The following is a 17,793-nucleotide window of genomic DNA, read 5'->3' on the forward strand; positions in this document are numbered from 1 at the left end:
CCAAAGGAATTAAACCTGCACACTCTCTCCTTAAACACAGAGATGGTCACTCACTGTTGTGTCCCTGCCAGGGAACAGTGTCCTGGGGGGTCCACACCCAGCTCTCACCACTCCAGAGCTTTAGTGTGAAAATTCCACTTCAGGCCTCCTGTCCTGGAGCCATTCCCATAACAGAGGGCTCAGGAACTCTGCCAGCCTACACATTTCACATTGGAAACCTGAGCTCAAATGCTTCAGTGCGTGCAGCATGAGCCTCCTGCTTGTACCAAGTGCAGAATGACTGCTGATAAGAGTTAGTGGCTGCTGATAAGAAATGCTGACACTGCTCTGTCTGTGCCACAGAACGTCCCTGGTTGGAAGATTCCTACAGCCAGTGGCTGGAGCGACTGAAGGTATGACCCTGGGTGGCCCTGAACCCACTAATTAACCACCTTAATCACCAAACCACCTTTGCTAATCGTGGGGTTTGAACAGAGCTCTGTTCAGACAGCCCAAAACAATCCCAGTAATTCACCATAAAGAAAGGAATGAAGGAATTAGTCTAAAATGTGGTTGCTTCCCCAGCTGAATTCCCACTGGAGCCCAGCTGCTCCAGAGCCTCCCCTCCTTATCAGGGCTCTTATTTCCATACCCCCAGACCCCTGAATTTAAAACCCTGGGGCCAAATGTAGTGTTTGAGTTGTTCCTCCCCCTGAGTAGCCAAGTTAAAACTGGCATTGATGTAGGAGCTTGCTGGATGTAATGAACTTGCCAATTAGGAAAGCTTTTTTTCTTTTTTCCCATGTGATCTCTTTTACCATTTAATTAAGATTAATTAAAAAGCTTTTGTGTCTTTGTGTAAATCTCTCTGTTGAAAATGGCAGCCTAAAGGTTGGGATGAGCAGCCTATAGCAAATCATTACATGCTCCATCCTAAAACAAAGCACCAGCTAATCTTGTGTAACTGGGATGATTAGGGAACTACAGGCACTGTCCTGTCAGTTTTTATTAGGAATTAAGCATTTTTCAGTTCTTCTGTTTTCTGAACTGGAGTGAACTAAGTTTCATAACACCAGGTTGAGAACAAATGAAGAGGTTAATGGAGAATAGGCACTATCTTTTCATTTTAGGATGTCACTGCCCCCACAGTCCATGCTGCCCTTTCCTGGCAGAAGGGAATGCTGTTCAGCCAGCACCAGGCTGGCTTAAAACACCCTCCAAGGTAGGTCCAGCTGTCACCCAGCGCGTTCAGGATCAAAGCCTGACTCTGGAGTTAGGCCTGGCTTGAGTTGGCAGGTGCAGGTTTTGTTGCTGGAGTTTGAGAGCCCTGTCTCAAACACAGCCCAGGAACTTGAGGGGTGTTTTAAAACAGGAACTGTTTTAAACCCCTGTGCAAAGGCACCATCAGGGAGCCCCGTTCCTGCTGTTTGTCACTGGTGTGTGCTGGGAGTTTCCTGCAGTCCAGACCCCAAGCTCAGGTGTTCCAGGGTACAAAATGTGGGGCTGTGGAGGAGTAGCTGTGAATAACAAACTGCCCTGAGGTGAGTGGTGCTCCATCCTGAATGCATTGGTTTTCTCTTGCAGGAGGGTCCCCCTCATAAATGTGCCTTAATTTTCGCAGATAACAGTGGGATAGACATAATTTTAGGAGTCTTTCCTTTTGTCCGAGAGCTCCTTTCTAGAGGGACAGAGGTGAGTGCTTTTCCTTGCCAACTCCTCTGGAGTTTTGGTAGCTGCTGGAAGGTGTCACTGCCCACCAGCAGGACACTCTGCCAGACTGGGAATGATCCAAGCACCTGGAATGCCAGAGCCTGACTGTGTGACCTCTCCTGGCACCTTCCCCCAGGTGATTTTGGCCTGTAACTCTGGCCCTGCCCTCAACGACGTCACCTACAGCGAGTCCCTGATCGTGACCGAGCGCATCGCGGCCATGGACCCCGTGATCCAGTAAGCAGCACCTCTGTCACCCCTCCCTGGGGACAGCAGATCCTGGCCACAGCCTGGCTTTGCATTTCACTGTTCATCTGTAACTGCAGCCTCAGCCCAAGGCAGAGCATTTGCTTTTGTTAAAGTGAAAAATTTAGAAATTGGGTCTTTCTGGCACGCCCATAGTTATATTTTGTGTTGTGTCTTCCCCTGACAAGCACTCCAGCTGCTCTGCCAGGAATTATCTGTGTTAATAGAGGCAAATCCATGTATGTCACACACAGAGTGTCCCCAGGAGAGGATGCTCAAGGAAACATTGTGTTTCCTGGTGAAGTCCCTGCAGCAAAGGAAGCCTTTATAAAAGAGGGTTTGATATTCCTGCTTCTCTGGTTTATTCCCAGATGTGCAAGGCCCTGCTGAAGCAGCTGTTTAATATTTTTGTCTTTTTTAACAGCTCTGCACTGAGGGATGGGAAGCTGCTGTTGGTTCAGACGGGCTCCAGTTCTCCGTGCCTGGATCTGAGGTACGTGGGCAAAGCCCCACTGTGTGGTTTGTGTCCCTCAGCTGCAGGATGGTCAGAGGTTTGGCTGTGGAGCATCCCAGGCACCCTTCCCGTTGGGAATCACTTCTGCACACCCATCAGGAGTTGCTTAGTGTGGGTTACAGAGCTGTCACTGCTCAGGCCTTACAGCCCTTGGTGAGGTGTCTGTGTTCTGGGCACAGCTGGGTGAGGAGCTGTGGTCATGGCTGGTGTCAGATACTGCAGGTGGCCAAAACCCCCTGGGACAGAAGCACCATTTCACCTTGTTTAACCTATTCTGATCAGTTCCTCTATTGGAGACAGAACTTACCTGTATCAAAATCCCAACCTGGCTACATTGAAACAACATTTCAGTTGATCCCCTTGGCTTTCAGGTGCTGCTGTTTGTGGGCACCAGTAACTCCATGCAGAATCCCAGTGGGCAGCTCTGGGGTGCAGCTGCAGGTGTGGCTGTGGTGTGGCTGCACTGGTGGCCGAGGGGTGGCTGTGGTGTGGCCACAGTGTGGCTGCAGGTTGGGCTGAGGTATGGCTGCAGTGAGGCTGCAGATGGAGCTGGGGTGTGGCTGCAGATGGAGCTGGGGGGTGGCTGCAGGTGTGGCCGCAGTGGTGGCTGAGGGGTGGTTGCAGTGTGGCTATGGTGTGGCTGCAGGTAGAGCTGAGGTGAGGCTGCAGATGGAGCTGGGGTGTGACCAAAGCGTGGCTGCAGTGGTGGTTGAGGGGTGACCGCTGTGGTGGCCAAGGAGTGGCCACAGTGTGGCCGTGGTGTGGCTGCAGATGGAGCTGAGGTGTGGCCATAGTGGGGCTACAGTTGGAGCTGGGGTGTGACCAAAGTGTGGCTGTAGTGGTGGCCGAGGGGTGGCTGTGATGTGGCTGCAGATGGAGGTGAGGTGTGGCTGTGGTGTGGCCATGCTGTGGCCGCAGTTTGGCCGTGGTGTGGCTGCAGGTGGAGCTGAGGTGTGGCCGTGCTCTGGCCGTGCTGTGGCTGCAGTTTGGCCGTGCTGTGGCTGCAGTTTGGCCATGGTGTGGCTGCAGGTGTGGCCGTGCTCTGGCCGTGCTGTGGCCGCAGTTTGGCCATGCTCTGGCCATGCTCTGGCCATGCTGTGGCTGCAGTTTGGCCGTGGTGTGGCTGCAGGTGGAGCTGAGGTGTGGCCGTGCTCTGGCCGTGTTCTGGCCATGCTGTGGCCGCAGCTTGGCCATGGTGTGGCCGTGCTCTGGCCGTGCTCTGGCCATGCTGTGGCCGCAGCTTGGCCATGGTGTGGCCGTGCTCTGGCCATGCTCTGGCCATGCTGTGGCCGCAGTTTGGCCATGGTGTGGCCGTGTTCTGGCCGTGCTGTGGCCGCTCTGACCGCGCTGTGTTGCAGCCGCCTGGACCAGGGCCTGGCCGTGCTGGTGCGGGAGCGGCAGACAGACCTGGTGGTCATCGAGGGCATGGGCAGGGCCATCCACACCAACTACTACGCCGTGCTCAGGTGTGAGAGCCTCAAGCTGGCCGTCATCAAGAACTCGTGGCTCGCCGACCGCCTCGGGGGCAAAATCTTCAGCGTCATCTTCAAGTACGAAGTGCCCTGTAAATGATGGAGCTGGCACGGCCCACGGACTTGCACTAGTTTTACTTTAACTGTAAAGAATGTATTTTTATTACAACAGGGACAAGAGTTCACAGGAAATTCCGTATTTATATTGTGCTTTTGTGACTTAAAAAGCGACAATATGATTCACTCTATAGTCTACACACTCAAATATATATATGTATATCACTCATTGTTTATTTTGGTAAGTGTTTATTTTAATGCTGCAGTATTTGTGATGGAAAGACTTTATTTTTTTGTTCTGTGAGACATTCATATAGAAATATATTTAAATGTCAATGAAACCTTTTTTATACATCTCTGCCTACTCTGCCAGCAGTGACACAGCACCTACCAAACAGTTTTTAACTGCTAAGTGAACCTGTTGTTGCATTTTCTGATGTTGCATTTTCAGCTTTTAGACTTACCTAAATCTCTCCTGCTCTGTGCAGCTCAGTTGATGGAAGGGCTGATCCACCTTCTCACCCCACAAACGTTGCTCAGGCTGTGACTGAGCCAGGGCTGTTGCAGTGTGAGTTAAGGACCAGCCCTGGTTTCCCAACACCTGGAATTCCTAACTCCTTGTTTATTCCCATTAGCAGGAGGGACAAGGGAGGGAGTCCTGCAGCTGCACTGAATTCCTTCACAGCAGCTGGAAGCTGGGTCTCCCTAAGTTCCCCTCCCAGGGAATGTGCAGTGCTGGATTCAGGATCACCCAGAAGTTCCCAGCCTGAGCCCCCTTGGTTTGTGTTGCCTTCAGTTCTCCCTGCTGGGACTGACAAGGATTGGTGGCTTTGTTCCTGCAGTGCAATTACAGCCATTCCCAAGGAACCCAATTTGTTTTTTCCCTCCTTCAGCTGTGCAGTTCATAAATGGAGTGATTTCACCACCCATTTGCCCTAACACTTAAATGCCTCAGTCATCCCAGCTCTGAAAGGGAAACAGCTTAATGAGGAAGGTGTTTAACATGCAGCTGAGAAAACTGTTCCCCTGAACTTCAGCATTGTTTGAGAGCAGGAGCGTGATGCAAAACACCCTCACATCTCCCCTTGCAGGGGAGCTGGGGCTCTGCTGTGTTTGACTCATCCCCACACCTTCCCTGCTCTGGCACTGATGGATTTCCACTGTCAGTCTTCAAATCTTGGGCAACAAGAACAAAACATTCTCTGTCACCCCACAGTGGCCCTTATCCTGTGCTGGGAAGGGACAAAGGACAAGCCCTGCCTGGCATTTCATAGCTCACCGTGGTGGCAGGGGCTCCCTTTTTGGGGTGTGGGGTGCAGGGAGGGCCTGTCTGGGGTTACACAGCAGCACTGTCAGCTCTGATCCAGGAATTGCCTTCCCAGGGACCAGCCCCTCCTGCTCAGGCAGGGCAGGGTGAGGCTATTTATAGCTGCAATGCTTAAGCTGCTGTTCCTGATTATGAGACAGACAAGAGCTTTAATGTTCCAGGACTGTTCCTCACACAGGAATTAGTAGCAGAGGCTTCACATTAACCTGTCCCCAGTCACTTCCTCCTCCAGGCCTTCATGGACTTACAGGGTGAACTTCAAACCTAAACATGGACCCACCATCCTGGCCAGCTCTGCTCCACTTTATCCATTTGTCACAGTTCCACTCAACCCCTTAGCAATTTAAATTCTTCCAAGCCACTTAATTTCCCTGTGTCTGCAGCTCCACCACCACTCCAGAAGTGCTGTGTGTGTGTGTAATTAGCAAACTAACACTCTAGGCTAGCAGAAAAACATCTTCCTACATTGATACAGCTCCTAGGACGTGGCACAACCCTAACACAGCAAAAACTCCTCAAGCATTTGCCTTCCCTGACGTCTCCTGGCTTTGTCTGGCAGCTCCTTTGATGCGTAGACGAGTGCAGATTTCTTCTGTGAAAACAGAGCAGCAAGATTTCTGAAAGAGAAATGAGGAGAGGGCTGTGGGTGGTTGTTCTGTGGATCCATCTTTTCCATGTGCACATTGGGAGGGCTGGAGAGCAGGAGCACCAAGGGGCACGCCGGGGCACTGGTGCAGTTTCACTCTGTGTGTGTGTTTTCCTTGCCTAATGACTACAGAACAGCCACCACTCATAAATAAACTCATTTGGGATCAGTTAATGTCCTCTCTAACACCCAGGGCAGTGGAATGCAGTTTGGCTGCCTTGGGATTTCAGGGAATGTTACTGATTTTTTTTTTTTTTTGGGGGGGGGGGGGGATGGGAAGGGATGCTAGGGGTTAATTTTATTTCTATATATTATATTTATGCTGCTCAGGCTGCAAACCCATCCCACAGGCCAAGCTGTGAAATTTTGGCACTTTAACTGCACAGCCTCCTCTCACCCCTTGCACAGCTTTTCTCAGAAAACCAAGGTCAGGGTGGAAATGCTGGTGCAGGAGGGAGGTGGGGAGACAGGACAGGAGCTGGGACCCACCCTGGGGAAAGGAAGGCTAGAGAGAGGCAGGACAAGGTGCAGGGCCCACCTTTGAGAAAGAAAGGACACAGGGATGGCAGGATGGGGCTTGGAGAAGGAGCCAGAGCCCACCTTGGAGGAAGGAGGGAAATAGGGAGGCAGGACAAGGTGCAGGGCCCACCTTGGGGGAAAGGGGGACACAGGAGGCAGGACAGGATTAAACACAGGAGCCAGGGCCCAGCTTGGTGGAAGGAGGGACACAGGGATGCAGGATGGGGCTCGGAGCAGGAGCCAGGGCCCACCTTGGAGGGAGGAGGGACACAGGGATGCAGGATGGGGCTCGGAGCAGGAGCCAGGGCCCACCTTGGGGGAAGGAGGGACACAGGGATGCAGGATGGGGCTCGGAGCAGGAGCCAGGGCCCACCTTGGAGGGAGGAGGGACACAGGGATGCAGGATGGGGCTCGGAGCAGGAGCCAGGGCCCACCTTGGAGGGAGGAGGGACACAGGGATGCAGGATGGGGCTCGGAGCAGGAGCCAGGGCCCAGCTTGGTGGAAGGAGGGACACAGGGATGCAGGATGGGGCTCGGAGCAGGAGCTCGGGCCCACCTTGGGGGAAGGAAGGACACAGGGATGCAGGATGGGGCTCGGAGCAGGAGCCAGGGCCCACCTTGGAGGAAGGAGGGACACAGGGATGCAGGATGGGGCTCGGAGCAGGAGCCAGGGCCCACCTTGGAGGAAGGAGGGACACAGGGATGCAGGATGGGGCTCGGAGCAGGAGCCAGGGCCCACCTTGGCGTGCGCGGCCGCGCGGCGGCTGCTGCTGGAGAGCTCGGCCAGGGCGGCGAGGATGCCGAGGGCGAGGCCGATGCCCAGGGTGAGGAAGAGCCCCCCCAGGGCCGGGGGCTCCAGGGGCCCCCAGCGCTCCCGGCTCTGGCGCAGGCAGCTGCTCTCCCACCACTTGTTCCTCAGGTAGTCCAGGTCGCCCGACTCGCGCAGCTTGAGCACGGCGATGGACAGGGGCTTGGTCCAGGGGGATGCTGGGCAGCAGGAGAGGAGAGGGAGGAGGGTGGGAGAGCCCCCAGCCAGGGTTTAGTTAAACATTGCTAAAGGGGTCAGAGGTGCCACTGAACACAGCCCCGCCTGCCAAAGGCTTTCCCTGGCTAGCAATGATCCTGCCCTGGCCACAGAGGGGTGGTTACACAGGTGGGATAAGGGCAGAGCAAAGGTGCTTTGGGAAGAACATGAGCAGACTGTCCCCTGCTCTGCATTCCTGGGGCCAAGGCCACCAGGAGATGAATATTTATGGATTAGAATCCAAAGTGAGAGCCAGTGTTAATTCCCCAGAGAGCAGTGACCCCGCCATGCAGCGTTCTCAGTCTGGTCACCCTGACAGCAGTGCTGGCTCTGGCCCGTGGCTGTCCCAGGGAGGAGCAGGACAGCAGAGGGGACAGGACTCACCCTGCGTGGTGGCAATGCCGAAGCCACGGGCCCCGATGACCTCGGGGGCCCTGATGAGGTTGCAGTGGCGGGCGGCCGCCAGGTCCTGCGAGATGGACTCGCCGATGAAGGCGTAGTTGGAGTCCATCACACGCTGCACGGCCTCCTGGTAGGTCTTGACCAGCACGTGCTCCCTCCTCTTCTCCATGTACTCGTAGATCATCTGGTGAATGGGGTTCTTGGAGTTCTGCAGCCCAGAAATCCAAGTGTCAAACTCAAACGTCAAACCCAAGTGTCAAAAAATGCAAGTGTCAAACTCAAGGGTGAGACAAGCACCAAAAAAAGGAAAAATCTGCTTGTATGTGCAAGGGTTGTGAAACTGTTTGGAGAAGAAGAGCACTTAAACCATGTGTGAACCCCTGCAAGCACAGATTGTCCCCAACACTGGGGACAAGCATCACACAGGCGTACAAGTGTCACAGATGGCACCTGCTGCCCGAGGTACACAAGGGCAGCCCCTGAAGGGTAGAGAGATTTTTAAAGGAGAATTCAGAATAAAAATAAGAATTCTGCACCTGCTTTCCTGTGAGAAGAGGTGGAGGAAGGGCTGAACAGCACAATAATCAATAATAATAAACAATTTTATTTGAAGCATGCCAGGAAAACTGAGGGAGTCAGCAGTGACGAGGGTGCTGTAGGGGTTACAGGGCCTGAGCTGTGGGACAGCCCCAGCTCAGCAGTGCTACAGCCCCTGCCTCTGGGCACAGGGAGATTCTCTGCACCTTGAAGTAGTAGAAGGTCGAGGAGCCCTCCAGTGTCCCAAACTCCAGGTTCCTCTGCTTGACCAGGTCCTCGAAGGTCTGGATGGGGAGCTGCTCGCTGCCGGAGCTCAGCAGGGCCGTGAAGTTGGCGATGTAGGCGGCCAGCAGGGCCAGGGTGAAGAGCCACCAGACCACAGCAATGACCCTCACCGAGAATGCCTGGGGCCTGGGGGTGGCACCTGCACCACGGGGAGCCAATAAAGAGCCATAAATCACACAGGAGGGGACGTGGGGCCAGAGACACACCAAGAACTGCAGGTCCACCAGCCTGAGTTACAGACTGCCCTTTAAATAAAGGCAGACTGCAGCACCCTGCTGCAGCTACACAGAGCCTGAGCCTGGAGGGTCCCTCTGTGCTGCTCTGGGCAGGGCTGGGGCAGCAGCAGTGGCACAAAGCTGCACAAACAGCTCCTCTGCACAAAGCTGCCCTGCCATGCTCAGCTGGGCATTGCCTTACCCAGAGCAGAAAATGTTCCCCAGCTGGAGTCAGTCACCTGGACAAGCCCAGCAGGTCTGTACTCACACCTTCCCAAACTGGTTGAGAGCTCCAGGTGTCCCTGCTAGGACACCTTTTCACCCCAGGGTCACAGCAGGAGCTGGGTGCACCATCACCATCCTCCCAGCTCACCTTGCAGGGCCAGTGCTCCTGCTCCAAACCAGAGGCTGTTCAGGAAGGTGAAGTGGTTCTCCTCATTCTTTGGCTCGTTCCATTCACAGGGGCTCAGTCTGTGGGAAAATGACAGGATAAAACCAGACATTCAGAGGGAAAAAAACAAAAATAATCCCCATCCAGAGATCTGGTGTTCCTCACGGGGAGATCCCACTCATAATGCTGGCTTAGCCTGACAGGGTTTAAGCTTTCTTAGCCCTTGTCTAGAGCTGAACAGGAGGTTCCTCAGAGCAAAAGGCTCCCTGGGACCTGTGAGCTCTTCACAGGTGAGAAAGGCACTGACTTGAACAAATCTGGGAAAGAAATGCATTTGTACCTGGCAACAAGGAAGAGGCAGAAGCAGGTGAGCAGGTAAGCAAATAAAAGAGCTGTCCAGGTCTCCTTGCTGAACGGGGACAGGAAGTGGAAGAAGGACATGTCCTGGGAGGCCGTGTCCTTGCGGAGCAGGATCCCAATCCCGGTCTGCAGGAAGGGCGTGGTGAAGGACACCACCTCCTCCCTGGCTGAAGTGACAGTCAGAGGAGCCACTGCGATGTCAGCTTCCTGCCAAGGAGACGAGAAACAATCAGCCCCCAGCCCAGGGAACAGTTCTGTCCCTCAAGCAGTTCTGTCCCTCAAACAGTTCTGTCCCTCAAGCAGGTGCTTCCCTGGCTGAGTGGGCGGGTGCTCCATTATTACAGAGCTCCATTATTAAGCTTAGAACTTCCTAATATTTTACTAGATATACTTTTTTGTTACTTAGAGAGTTATTTTAGACAAGGCTCAATACACAAACCATTATTCTATTTGTCCTTAGTTTTCTACTTCTTATAAATTTTTTCTACTGACAAATCAGTTACAGCTCAGCTCTAACCCTAGTTCTACTGGCTCTAAAGCCTGCCTTTTGCAGCTTTCCCAAAACCCTCTCATTTTAAAGATTCCCACAGAAATGGCATCACATCTCCAGGTCCACAGCCTTGGGATGTGACCCCCAAGGAACAGCTCAGGTTTCCAATAAATAAGTATTTGTATTTTTGGGTATTCAATGCTCTTATATACTTCTAGATACTCCTATATTCTCTTATATACTTATAGATAAAAGGACTCTGTAATCATCTGTAAAGTAATACTTGCATGGATAAAAGGGCTCTGTGATCACCTGTAAATTGCAGTGTGTATTTGGGAGTTATCCCACAATAAACACACACTTTCTAACTCTAAACTGTTAGAGAGTTTTTGGATATCAGAATCCAAAGATTTTGGATATCCAAGTCAATAGATCAATATCCATATTGGGAATGGGATGTACTAAAGTTATGAATATGTATTTGTATTTTTGGGTATTCAATACTCTTATATGCTTCTAGATACTCTTATATTCTCTTATATACTTATAGATAAAAGGGCTCTGTGATCACCTGTAAATTGCACTGTGTATTTGGGAGCTATCCCACAATGAACAAACACTTTCTAACTTTCAACTGTCAGAGAGTTTTTGTCCATCAGAGTTGGATATTGGTACTAGACCAATATCCATATTTTTAATAAATCATAGTTGGATGTCAGTACTAGATCAACATCCATATTGGGAATGGGATGTACCAAAGCAATGAATATGTATTTGTATTTTTGGGTATTCCATACTTGTACAGATAAAAGGACTCTGTAATCACCTGTAAATTAATACTTTTATACATAAAAGAACTCTGTAATCACCTTTAAATTGCAGTGTGTATTTGGGAGGATCCCACAACAAACACACACTTTCTAACTCTAAACTGTCAGAGAGTTTTTGTCCATCACAGCTGGATATGGGCACTAGATCAATATGAATATGTACAATAAATCACAGCTGGATATGGGTACTAGATCAACATCCCTATTTCAAATAAATCACAGTTGGATATGGGTACTAGATCAATATCCACATTTCCAATAAATCACAGTTGGATATGGGTACTAGATCAATATGAATATTTCCAATAAATCACAGCTGGATATGAGTACTAGATCAACATCCCTATTTCCAATAAATCACAGCTGGATATGGGTACTAGATCAATATGAATATTTCCAATAAATCACAGCTGGATATGGGTACTAGATCAATATCCACATTTCCAATAAATCACAGCTGGATATGAGTACTAGATCAATATGAATATTTCCAATAAATCACAGTTGGATATGGGCACTAGATCAATATGAGTATTTCCAATAAATCACAGCTGGATATCAGTACTAGATCAATATGAATATTTCCAATAAATCACAGCTGGATATGAGCACTAGCTCAACATGAATATTTCCAATAAATCACAGCTGGATATGGGTACTAGATCAATATGAATATTTCCAATAAATCACAGATGGATATGGGTACTAGATCAATATGAATATTTACAATAAATCACAACTGGATATCAGCACTAGATCAACATCCACATTTCCAATAAATCACAGCTGGATATGAGTACTAGATCAATAGCCATATTTCCAATAAATCACAGCTGGATATGGGCACTAGCTCAATATGAATATTTCCAATAAATCACAGCTGGATATCAGTACTAGATCAACATCCCTATTTCCAATAAATCACAGCTGGATATGGGCACTAGCTCAATATGAATATTTCCAATAAATCACAGTTGGATATGAGTACTAGATCAATATGAATATTTACAATAAATCACAGCTGGATATGGGTACTAGATCAATATGAATATTTCCAATAAATCACAGCTGGATATGGGTACTAGCTCAATATGAATATTTCCAATAAATCACAGCTGGACATGGGCACTAGCTCAACATCCCTGTTTCCAGGATCCCGCGCAGGCGCTGGGGAGGGGCTGCCCTTACCCTCCTGAGGATCTCCCCGATCATGCCGCTCCAGTTGCCTCCAGCGGCCACAGCCCCGTACTGGCCGTCTCCCACCACCCTGACGCGGTACTGGAAGCGCAGCATCCCCGCCAGGGCTGCCAGCAGCTCCATGCAGTACCCCTCCAGCTCTGCTCCCCTCACCATCACGTAGGGATCCTCCTGGAGGGGGGGACACACAGCCAGCTCAGCCCACGGGGTTAAACCCGGCCTTGGTAAACCCACCCCGTTATTCCTCACCATGGTTTTTTTATATTTTATTTTTCTTTTTTTTTTTTCCTTTTTTTTTTTTCCTTTTTTTCCTCTTTTTTTAAAATATTTTATTGCCATCAATATTTTCCAGATTTCTCCCCTCCAAAATTCCCAAATTCCTGAAGTTTCCCAGAATTCTGGCAGAGCTAAAGAAGGATTTTTTAGGGTTTGGGGGATTTTTAAGATGTGAAATCCATGGAAATTCCCGGGGCTGCCTCAAACTGGGGTTGTACTCATCACAGCCCCCCAAAAAAATTCCAGAATTCCTCAAATTCCCATAATTCCCAAAATTTCTCAACCCCCCCCTTTAGTGCAGTTGTGTTCCTGCTGCAGTTTTGGGTGGGAAAAGGGGAATTAGCCCAAAAAAAAGTTGGGAATTGTGGGAGGGAGGAATCCCAGAAAATGTTGATATCAATAAAATTCCTTGTTTCCAGGCTGGGAAGATATTCCCTGGATTCATGAACCACCCCCAGGGCAGCTGCATCCTGCAGGTCACAGGCACCACAGGAATGAGTGAAAAATCTCTTCTCAGCCTAAAAGCCAAATATTTTCATTTTGGCCCATCAAAGCCTGAGGTGAGGCACACAACAGGATCAGAAAATTCCCTGCTGCAGCTTCTCCTGCTTGTCTGGAGCACCTGGTGATGCATTTGGGGATTTTATCCCTGGGTTTGTCCCTGTGTGACCTTTACATTGTTCCCATACAACACTCAGGGGACTGAGCCCCTCGGGTGCAGCCCAGCAGAGAGACCTGGCTGCCCCCCCAGAGCACGGACACAGCCCCCCAAATCCTCCCTGTGCCCACTGCAGACAGCTGGCACCTCCACAGCCCTGAGCCAGCCCCCCAAACCCTGCCAGGAGCAGGGACATCGCTGCCAAGGCCAGCCCACACCCCCCTGCACATCAGTAAGAGAAATCAAATCAATGCCAAGAGCAGCTCCAGCTGTCCCCTGCCCTGTCAGGCCTTACCAGGATGGTTGTGACAGTCAGGGTTGGGAGTCCCTCTCCTGCTCCCCGTGGGTCTGTGCCCTGCAGAGCAGAAATTGAGGCACAGTTGGGTTTCAAAGTGCCAGCATGGCTCCACCAGGCTGGGCCCTGCTTTGGGGTGACCTGGGGGGTGCAGGGGGTTCCACCAGCCCTAAAGCTGCAGTGGCTGCTGCTGTCTCCTGACTAATGAAGAAATCACAGCCTGGTGATCACTTCACTGCCTGGTGCAAACAAAAATCGCTGCAAATATTGCTGCTCATCTTCGGATGGGGTGTGCAGCCTTCCCAAGAGACCAATTCCTGCTGCAGACAAAAGAATTAGCAGCCAATTAAGGTCTCATTAGAGAGCAATTCCAGAACAGTTGGAAACCTGAGAGGAGGAGGAGGAGAGGAAAAGTGGATTCATTTCTGTGAGTTAAAGATACAACTTCCAATTTTACAGTCACCCACTCGAGAGGATTCCTCATCAAAGGCACTGCAGGGCAATTGGAGCTTTTTCTAGTGAAGTGTCAGGTTCTGTGAGGTTTGCTGGTCTGAAATGTGTCTGCTTATTGGAAATTACAGGGTGATTTTTCTAGACAGAGAGAGAGGATGTGTGTGTGAATACATAAATATATATATATGCAGTACAAAACATCAAAAGAAACCTCAGTCCTTCCAGGAGCCAGTGGATCTTGGATTAATTCTCTCTGTGCAATGGAAAGGTTTGAGGGATGAGCTTTGAGTGGAAAGCTGTGATCACAAGTTCCCCAACTCTACCAGCCATGAAGACAAGGGCTACTGGCAGGTTCTTCCCTGGGGCACAACTGAATTCTGAGCTCTGGATAAAAAAATCAGTCAAAAATAACCTCACAAAAACAAACAAAGGAAAACAGCACAGAGACACAGCCAGCCATGAAATAATACAGCCACAGTGTTCTTGAAATAATAACTCTTCAAAGATGAAAATCTTTCACCTTCTGATCTCTATTTCTGAATTAAATATGTAAAATCATCTGCCCCACACCTTCGTCAGTGGCTCTGCACTAATGAACTCAGACATACCTTACTCACAGCATCATCATTCCTCCCAGCTCCTGGAAAAACACAACAGAATCAGATTTGTGTGGGGCTTGTGTTCACAGCTCCTCATTTCACAGGGCATGAAATCATCAGGACAATCACCCTCAACTCCCAACCTCCCTTTGTTTCCTCCCCCAGGGCACAGAAGAAGGCAGAGGCAGCAGAGAGGGGCTGCAGGAGGTTCTGATGTCACTTAATGATGTCACTTATGTCCCTCACCCTCTGGGGGACTCCTGCACAGCCAGTCCATCCATGAGGAGGGGCAGCACCAGCTCCTCTTCCTCACACAGCCCAGACCTTCCCCCTTTCCTGCCAAGCCCCATCTTCCCCTGAGGAGAACCCAAAAGTTCCTCACCACCCACTTCCCAGACACTGATTTTTCTTACTCCTCCTTTCCCCTACTGCTGGCAGGTTCTGCATCTCAGATGCAGAATTAAAACCACAATTTTGTCAATATATTGCTTACTAATTGCCCAGGATGATTCTTCTAGAATCTGCTTAGCATTGTTCCTTGGACTCAGAGAATTCACAGCACAAAAGCCAAAATCCCTCAAGATAAACTAAAAAATGCAGGATGTTTTCACTTCTTTCAAGCAAAAGCTGTGAGTTTTTCTCTAAATATAACAGCATATTCATTCATTATGTATTTATTTTTCCTTCTTTGGTGTTGCATTTTCTGGCCTTGTGCTGAACTCCACATTATTGTAAAACAAAACCTGTTTTTTCCCTCTCCACTACAGTTCTCCATGGGGGCTGGAAATCTCCACAAAGGACTTCTCTTGTCTCCCTTTAGAAACCCTTTAAAGCCAGCAGCAGCTTTTGGAGGCCCCGTGGGGTTCCTTGGAAGGCAGCAGAGCCTTCTGAGGGCTCCAGCTCCCAGCTCAAAGCCCCTTTGTGAGCCCTCCTGAAAGGCCCAGGGGTGATGGGGCTGCAGCACCAACCCCAGGTCATGGCAGTGACAGTGCCCAGCATCGAGGATTCTGCTGGAATCCTCCTGGAAATCCTGGGGATCCTCCTGGGAATCCTCCTGGGAGGCTGCAGCAGCACAGGACAAAGAGAAGGGCTCATCCCTCCCTTCCCCATAGGTTGGTGGTTGCAGGAAGAGAGTGTGGCTGTAAAAAAAATCAGCTTTTTCTCTGCTCCTGCTACCCTGAGCTGGCCCAGCCTTCCAAAGGGAGGCTCCTGCTGGGCTCGTGGGGAAAAGGCTCCTGGCACTGCTCAGGACTGGCCACCTGCCCTCAGTTTTACCCCCATCCCCAAGGGACCATCAACTCCCAGAAGTGCAGCTTTAACCACAATAACCACAGCTAAACCCACCCCTTTTCCTTGGCTTTTTTCATCTTCCCCCATCTCTGTCATCTGGCTTTCAGCTGTAGCAGCAAGGACACTTGGGGACATCAAAGGCACTTGGGGACATCAAAGGCACTTGGGGACAGCACTCACCAAGTCCCAGCCACCAGGTGAGCCCTGGGGAATTTTTTAATAACCCATTTGAAAGCAAATTCTGAGATTAGGACAAATTCCTGCAAGCAGTGGCAGGTACAAACTGAAGGAATGAATGATCTAAAGAAGAACAAAACCAGATTTGGGTGCAGGCAACACTTCTGGATCCTTCTCCTCACCTGCCTGGCTTGATTCCCTCAGGAGCAGCAGGGCTGTGAGCACACAGACTGTGAAGTGAAGGGATTTATCCATGGGAGCAGAAATTCCTGCTGCTCTACAGGAACCTTCCTGCTGGAGGTGAAAGGCAAGCAGTTAAACCTGGTTCCACAGTTCCCCATCACGGGGTGAGATCACTTTGTCCTGGATTTTCTGCTCCTTTTTCTGTAGAGCCACAATTCCAAATGAAGTCTCCAGCTGAAAACAGTCACTGCTGAGCTCAGCCAGAACAAACACCAAAGAAAGGCTCTGGTGAAGTCCCCACTGCAGCAAAAGGATGTGACAAACCTAAAAAAGGCATTTACCCACTGGTGGTTCTCTCCCTGTGGGTTCCCCCCCAGGGAAAGGGCAGGAGAGGAAGCAGCAACAATATTTTAAATGGTATTTGCTGTCCAGCAAGGTACAGGACACCATTCCACCAGAAATGATAAAAAATAAACTAAAAATGTCCAAGAAAACTTATTATTTATGAGGGGGTGTAGGCAAAAATATACTCCCCATGGCATTACTTGTGGCTGACTGATGCTCAGAAAACACTGGATTTAGGGATCTTACCTCATCAGCTTTTAGGAAATTTCCCCAATCCTGCATCCCATGAAAACTCTCAGCATTACAGCTCAGCACTTTCCCTCATTCATTTTTCCTAATGAGAGAAATAATTAAAACCTCCACAGAAGGTTCTTTCCAGGTTAAATTTCAATGGTGATTTTGTTGTTGCTGCTGTTAAAACATTCTGCCAAATGGGGAAATGTTGATCCTTGTGAAAGGATCCCAGAGGAGAGGGCTGAGATCTGAGCTGTACATCAGCCAACACTTGTGAGAAATGGGTTTGAAAAGAATTCTCAAAACCTGAGAGAAAGCTTTTACAGCCTTGTACATCTGTATGCAAATACTGAAACAAGGTGGGCTGATTTAGGAATGGAGATGATATTGTTGAGATTGAGATTGAACTAGAGACAAATTTCAACAAGTTTCAAAATATGGCCTTGCAAAAAGACCAGATGTTTTAGAGAATTGGAGCTGTGAAAGATGCATTGTATTGTCACCAGGAAATAGTTTGGCTTCTGATGGAATGGTGTTGAGTTTTACATCTCTTGTGTCTCACAAGAGATGTAATATATAATGGAATAAAAACTTTTAAAATGCTTCTCAGTTGCCCCATCTCTGTAAAAGCTGAGAAAACCAACAAACACTGACTTTTCCTACAACTGCTTTTTAGGCAAAGTAGCTGCTGCCCTTGGCTGTTGCCAGAGCAGCACAAAAACTGAGCAGCTGCATCAACCAGGGAAAAAAAATATATATAGAAGAAGCAGCAGCCTTCAGGCTGAGCCAGGGAGGAGCTGTGCTTTTCCTGGTAGGTTTAGCCTCTAAATTCCTGTTCCTTTTCCCTTCCAATTTGGTACCTGTGTTTCAAGTGGTGCCCAAACTGACCAGAGCTGGAATTGCTGGCATCCCCTTGAACAGAAAGGTGTTAAACACGCAGCTCATCTCAAAGCACAGATAGGCTGCAAATGTGGGTTAAAAAGCCAGGAAGGAGCCGGTGGCAGCAGGCTTTGCCCCTTGCCAGAAGCAGAGCACGAACTGAAGGCAGATTGTCACTTACAGACTCCCTTGGGCCGTCTGTC

At 49.7% G+C, this 17,793-nt stretch overlaps 2 protein-coding genes across 3 annotated transcripts in view; one reads left to right on the forward strand and one right to left on the reverse strand.

Moving 5' to 3' along the window:
- PANK4 (pantothenate kinase 4 (inactive)) overlaps positions 1 to 4,319 on the forward strand; it is a 19,059-nt gene extending 14,740 nt beyond the window's left edge. Inside the window, exons 15-19 of one of the 2 annotated variants that reach the window (XM_059866577.1) lie at positions 343 to 392; positions 1,564 to 1,671; positions 1,826 to 1,926; positions 2,360 to 2,428; positions 3,808 to 4,319. In XM_059866577.1, the coding sequence (XP_059722560.1) occupies positions 343 to 392; positions 1,564 to 1,671; positions 1,826 to 1,926; positions 2,360 to 2,428; positions 3,808 to 4,021 (542 nt within the window). In that variant the 3' untranslated portion in view covers positions 4,022 to 4,319. The other variant, XM_059866578.1, reaches the window with a different exon arrangement.
- LOC132337754 (probable glutamate receptor) lies at positions 4,208 to 16,237 on the reverse strand. Its single transcript, XM_059866580.1, has 10 exons — positions 16,132 to 16,237; positions 14,492 to 14,523; positions 13,431 to 13,490; positions 12,193 to 12,372; positions 9,665 to 9,891; positions 9,307 to 9,404; positions 8,640 to 8,857; positions 7,879 to 8,104; positions 7,210 to 7,457; positions 4,208 to 5,922 (listed from the first exon to the last, which is right to left on the reverse strand). The coding sequence occupies exons 1-10, from the start codon at positions 16,202 to 16,204 to the stop codon at positions 5,821 to 5,823; spliced, it is 1,464 nt and encodes a 487-aa protein (XP_059722563.1). The 5' UTR covers positions 16,205 to 16,237; the 3' UTR covers positions 4,208 to 5,820.
- Between the last annotated feature and the right edge of the window lie 1,556 nt (positions 16,238 to 17,793).

Source organism: Haemorhous mexicanus, chromosome 23 (genome assembly GCF_027477595.1).
Source record: "Haemorhous mexicanus isolate bHaeMex1 chromosome 23, bHaeMex1.pri, whole genome shotgun sequence".
Taxonomy (NCBI): Eukaryota; Metazoa; Chordata; class Aves; order Passeriformes; family Fringillidae; genus Haemorhous; species Haemorhous mexicanus.

Bases quoted from the DNA above. Each gene is read 5' to 3' on its own strand.
- LOC132337754 (XM_059866580.1), bottom strand. From the start codon at position 16,204: ATGGATAAATCCCTTCACTTCACAGTCTGTGTGCTCACAGCCCTGCTG. The intron at 9,405-9,664 runs GTACAAATGCAT...ATTTTCCCACAG, and splicing joins TGCCTCTTCCTTGTTGCCAG to ACTGAGCCCCTGTGAATGGA. The intron at 8,858-9,306 runs GTGAGCTGGGAG...CCCGTGGTGCAG, and splicing joins AGGAGCACTGGCCCTGCAAG to GTGCCACCCCCAGGCCCCAG.